Source organism: Cupressus sempervirens, chromosome 7 (genome assembly GCF_028749045.1).
Source record: "Cupressus sempervirens isolate cs-2001-9-10 chromosome 7, ASM2874904v1, whole genome shotgun sequence".
NCBI lineage: Eukaryota > Viridiplantae > Streptophyta > Pinopsida > Cupressales > Cupressaceae > Cupressus > Cupressus sempervirens.
In genome coordinates, this window is record NC_143124.1 from 776,340,767 (window position 1) to 776,346,464 (window position 5,698).

The 5,698-nt window shown below is 34.6% G+C and overlaps 1 protein-coding gene and 1 pseudogene across 1 annotated transcript; both read right to left on the minus strand.

The window, feature by feature from the left end:
* Nucleotides 1–1,357: 1,357 nt before the first annotated feature.
* Nucleotides 1,358–4,173, minus strand: LOC149549625 (uncharacterized; annotated as a pseudogene).
* LOC149549626 (uncharacterized) lies at nucleotides 3,943–5,028 on the minus strand. The gene is made up of 2 exons (XM_089792940.1): nucleotides 4,599–5,028; nucleotides 3,943–4,442 (listed from the first exon to the last, which is right to left on the minus strand). Exons 1-2 carry the CDS (start codon nucleotides 4,785–4,787, stop codon nucleotides 4,287–4,289), a joined length of 345 nt encoding a protein of 114 aa, XP_089649066.1. The 5' UTR covers nucleotides 4,788–5,028; the 3' UTR covers nucleotides 3,943–4,286.
* Between the last annotated feature and the right edge of the window lie 670 nt (nucleotides 5,029–5,698).

Below are 5,698 nucleotides of genomic sequence, written 5' to 3' on the forward strand. Positions count from 1 at the left end.
TTACAATCAAGAACGCAGTCAACACCACACATGTCTAAGCAGTACTTTTGATCACAATGCTAGGAGGCAAACATATGTTTATGCAACAAATTGCATATTAATGTCTAATTAAAGACATTTGCAAATACTCCTTGTAGCATCACCTTCATTATCTTAAAGACCAAACTATATTAAACAATATATTCACATCATCTACTGATTCCAACAACCAAAGAAATTATAGAGCACTGAAATAGACAATCCATTATATTCCACAAAATGATTGTTTGCATTCTCAAGCTATTTTTGCAGCCTCCTACAAATTCAACTAATTAAGGCATCACAGTCCAAGAATAAGATACAATATAATTCAGTTCTAATTCTTTCGATTTTACTTGAAAATGACAGTTGAAAACATATATAAAATCAAATTTTACACAACCAAGAACACAATATATAACAAGATAGCAAATCAGCAGATATGATAAAATCTTTAGTACCAAAAAAAGGAAAAACAAAACAAATAATATACAAAATATTATCCAAAAGCAATTTTTTTCCCTTTTTGGTCTAGATACCATTGATTCTAACAACTTTTTGTAAAACAAATTTTTCTATATTTTATATATTTAGAAATTTCTATTTGTATTATATTATTTTAGAAAGTTTCATATCAAACCTATATAATTGCTTAATTGTTTTTATTATATTATGTATATTTATTTTTTATTGTGTTGGAACTTGGAAGGTTGTATATCAAATCAAAATGATCTTTAGTTGTTCCCACCATTCATAAGGAGATATTTATTTGGCTGAGTCAATGAAGGATCCTATTTTACTAATATCAAAGTATGCATTATCTATTGGTCATGCTCAATAGGACATCAATCTTAGTAGAGTCATATACAAGTATTCAAGTTCACTTAATTGAGACATTTACAACTATTAAACTTGACTTATGTTGAAGAATCTATTGACAATATGATATTTAACTATCATAAAAAAAATTGTATTAGTATTCAAAATATTTTTCCAAAATCAATTGTATATGTTTCAAACTCCATATTTCAGAGAGAATTCAATGATCTATCATTAAAAAATTTTACTACAATTTTTTCACAACAAACATAATTGATAATGTCTTGAGAAATTCTATTCTATTTCATATATATTAATTAATACAATGATAAATAATGGCGATCTCAATAACCAAGGAAGCCCTTGTATTTTTCTGTTTTTAATATCTAATAACTCTTGAATGGATGAGATGTTCAAGATTATGGGGAAAAGAGCATCTTGTATGTAAAATTATTGTTTCTCATGTAATTAACAAGTTAAAGTAATCAGATTTCCACATTCCATTAGATGTGTAAAACAGTTTTCTAAAGTTTGATTGTGTGCATATTTTTTATTGTCAACATTTCAGATCACACACAGTGATCCATCATCAAGATCACATAGTGATCACAAGTTACCGACGCACATTTGTCAGTTGTAACAATATTCAAAATCAGTTCAAACTTAACCTTACATTCACTGCATCTGTTGTTCAGATTTACTCCATGGAAGGAAATCAAATCTATGGGCCCTTTTTTATATTGATCTCTTAAAGAGAAGACAAATGTGAACCACAATGAATTTTATTGTGTTAGGTCTCACCAAGAAATTCTTTTATGATAGTTGACCTTATAATTTCCTCTACTTTTACTATTTCCCATTTGTCACTTGAGCCACTTTCTCGTCTTGAAGTTCCTTTTCAGACTCAGCTCTGAACTTGGCATAAATGTCACTCCGGTAGAACTTCCTTGTTCTCGCAACAAGAATGGCTGAAATAATAGACCCAAGCAAACTGACAAGTGTCATTATGATAAAGCTAAGGCAAAAGCAGTCATGTCCTATGCATGTCAGTTTACTATGACCTGGTGTTGGTGCATGAGCTACCTATAACAGGGTTTTGTGAATTGACAGAGATTCAGAAACATGCAGCTATTTTTTGGCTTCTTTATCATATAATCTTCCTACTACTCTCACTGAGAGAAGATAGGATCCCGATGGACTTGCAGCTACCCCAAAATTGTAAAGAGTGGCATTTGAGGCCAAAGAGCTCTGAGATAACAACAAACAGGACAGGCCATTGAGCTCCAAAAGACAGCCCTATGACTACTGAGGCTACATAGAGTGATCCAGGAAGAGCAAATGCAATGAAAATATGCCGAACACAAGCAATAAGCAAGATTATTGTGAACATCAAAGGTCTTGGGAATTTGTACTTTTGAAGTAGATACTCTGAGAGAAAGCCTAAGACAACGCGCCCTAGAAAGTTCCAAATGCTGATGAGTGAAACAAAGGTGCTGATATTCACAAGAGTGTAGCCTAGGGATTTCCCAATCTAACCCATGTTGTCAATGGCAGTGAGAGTGGTTCCAACCCCACAAGTAGTGGCTATGAATAAGATTATCATGTCCACACTAAGTAAAGGAACCGCAAATGAAAAGCATAATTTTGGAAGCCATGCCTGTCACACAAGCCCCAACCAACCACGCAGCCATGCTGAGAGCAATGCCTATGCAACGTGCAACTCTTGCACTCATCTGCGCCACCCAAGGATCCCTCTATAATTTTTCCAAAACCTTCAAACAACACCAAGCTTACAATCACACGAGTAAGTGGAAGGGGAAGAAGCAGCGTACTCCACAGTAGCGTGGTGTGAGAGTAGCTTAGGAGGAAGATGATCTGGGGCCAAAGCAACATATGATTAGGGAAAATGGATGCGAGAAGAGCAGAGAGGGTAAGCCCATGTCTTGCCACAAAATCGACAGTGGCGAGATAGGGAATAGAGCCTCTTGCAAATGTCATATGCAACTTCAAATGATGACTTGATCTATCATTTCATACATTGTAAGTTCTGAAGGCAATAATCATATGATGAGTGTTGCAAGTAGTAAGGAAAAGCAAAGAACTAATACGAAAAAACTAAATAGAAATATCAAAAATCTCAACCTTGAATCAGCGTGGCCGTCTGATAAAAAGGCATAACCAATAACCCAAACTAAACAAAATGCTATGAAAAATTAAATGGCACGAGCTCATGTAGTTAAAACAATTCAACACATCTGCAAGTTTTATGCTTTAAAAAAAACTATGATGCAACATTGCTTTAAAAATCTTACTGTGAACGCAATTGTGTGGCCCTAAGCTTCCTCTGCACTGGCTGCGGAAATGGCTACAAACAAAAAAACTCTGGCTGCAAACAAAAAACAACCAAAAACCCTCTTTCTCAACAAAGCAACATTTGAGCGCCAAAAAGAATAGGGCTTCACGAACACAGGACACGGACCCGAAATTTCATATTTTTCAGCACATAAAAACATGGGATTGGAATACATATTCCAATTCCACCTCTTTGGGTGGAATTGCAATACCTTCTTTTTTGGTACAAAATGGCATACATATTCCATTCATATGCCTATTCCGTATCCCTACATGACACACCCAAACAGAAAATTTGACAATTTTTGAAATAGACAAATGCCTATTCCACTCCAATTCCACTCGCCAAACGGGCCCTTAATGAATCCGGATCATACAAGAAGTACCATTTATAGGATCACCCAATGTCCTTTCCGAAAAACAAAACATCAGCCAATGTCCTCTCAATACTTTTTATTCATCGCGCAATGTAAATTAAGTTCTGTAAAAACAAAGGTCGGAAGAATTTTAATTTTTTAAATGAAGAAAGCTCGAGTAAGGTCGGAACCTTCTTTGACTGAACTTTTACAGCTTCAATCTGCAAATGGGTACAACGTATTCCGCATTATTCTAAAAATCAAGTTTCCACTGAGCATTGAAAGCTTCTCGATTTAGTTGCATGTTTTTTTAAGAATCATGCATTTACGCTACCTAGACGAAGAGACAAAGATGAAGACAATTAAATCAAGGAGCATTCAATGATCACTGTACCTCTTTCTAAATATATTTGCTGCATTGATGTGCCCGCTTCCTAAAATACAACACAGATTCATTAAATTTGATCAAACACTCGATGTTACAGAAGAAATCGTCATCCTCAGGCTTCAATAGCAAAAGACTCCACATGATTCTTAGAAAATGATACATATAATCAAATGCATCGCCAATAATCAACTGTGAAAAGTGTCTCTCCTGATCACTATTGAGAAGAATCAAATCCTCCATTGCTGTTAGTTGTTTGACAAGGGAATTCAGATAGACTTCCCGATCAGAAATCTGACTCTCCGCATCTTAGCTGCCTCGTAGATCATTATGAACGTCTCTTACCAGTACCCATTTCATCTGAAATCCCTTCTAAGCAATCGCCTTTTCAAGTTGGGATCAATAGAATTGCTTTCACTTGAAAAATCTATGAATTTTCTCTTCCTGTTCTGAACGATTGCCATTGTTTCTACCCTCGCCCTTGTCTTCACTGTAGAGATCATTCTCCTTCCCTGAAAACAGAAAAAAGATGATTCATCAACAAACAGATTCAAACAACATACCGCAGAAAACCCAAACCGATCCAATCAAAGAGAATCAAACAGACTTTAGCACTGAGAGATTCAAAGAGCATAGAACATAAAACCCAAACAGGGGAAAGCCCTTACATTATGGATGGATTGATGAGTTGTATTGGAAGAAAACAAGTGGGTAATGTCTTGCAGAGGGTGCCTCTTGAATAAATGGAGATTGGAGAAGTGTAGAGCCGATCTGCCAGATAAAAATGGCGGAGAGTTCTCCTTGTTTTGATGGTGTTCCATTGAAATGCCCACAAGCAGATCGGCCTGCAACTCCATTGTCCCACTGTTTAACGAAAATTTGAAGAGATAATGCACGAAATGGGGGAAGATTGCGGTTGTATTTGTAAGCAAGTGCAGAGATCGAATGGTATTGGCGGGAGGGATTTTAAGGAATTTGAAATTTCGTGTTCGAATTCAAAATGAAATTCGAACGATGGAGGGAGAAACCAAGTTTCTGAAATTTCAAACTTAGATTTCCACTTGAAATTTTCGGGATTGGCGTCGATTTGCAGCGAAATGGCTATTCAGCAGACCGGAATGCTATATATTATTAATTTATAATTAATATTTTTAAAATTCTAAAACAGTTGTTTTCTAATTTCAGTTTAATATTAAATAAAAAATTAGAAATTAATGTATGTTTGGTCGGCTGGGTAGATGCTGCCAATTTGCAGTGGGTCGATGAAGTTGTGGCCCCCTCAAGGTCGATTTCTATCTTCATATTTATTATAGTTCTTGTCTTGAATTTAACACTTAGATTTTCGCTCTAAATAACCATTAAATTTTTAAATTAAAATAAAATTAAAATATTTTTTATTGGTTTCGTATTTTAGTTTTATTTTAATTAGCATTTATAAATGTTATAATTAGTTTAGAAAGATACACTTGGATGAGATATTAGTTGGGGGACACAGCTATCCTCCCTACAAAATGTATCGTTGACTAAATTTAAAAAAATCAAAAACACACTTTTTTTTTTTTAATTTCACTGTTTGATCTTTATGATCTGCATATTTTGTGATCGAGAACAACAAAAAGTTTGAGAAAAAATCACTATGGTTTTGTGAATCCGAACAAAAAATATGTTTGACTTTATTTTGTCTTTGGTGCATTTTGTTAGGAGATTAGTCAGTGCCTTAGTTGAGTGCATCTCATATTTGTATATCTTTTATTATGATTTGCATAGT

What these genes read in the sequence shown, in the direction of transcription:
- LOC149549626 (XM_089792940.1), bottom strand. Translation starts at nt 4,787, where the DNA reads ATGGAGTTGCAGGCCGATCTGCTTGTGGGCATTTCAATGGAACACCAT. An exon ending in CTCATCAATCCATCCATAAT is followed by an intron (nt 4,443 to 4,598) that starts GTAAGGGCTTTC and finishes TTCTGTTTTCAG; the next exon opens with GGAAGGAGAATGATCTCTAC.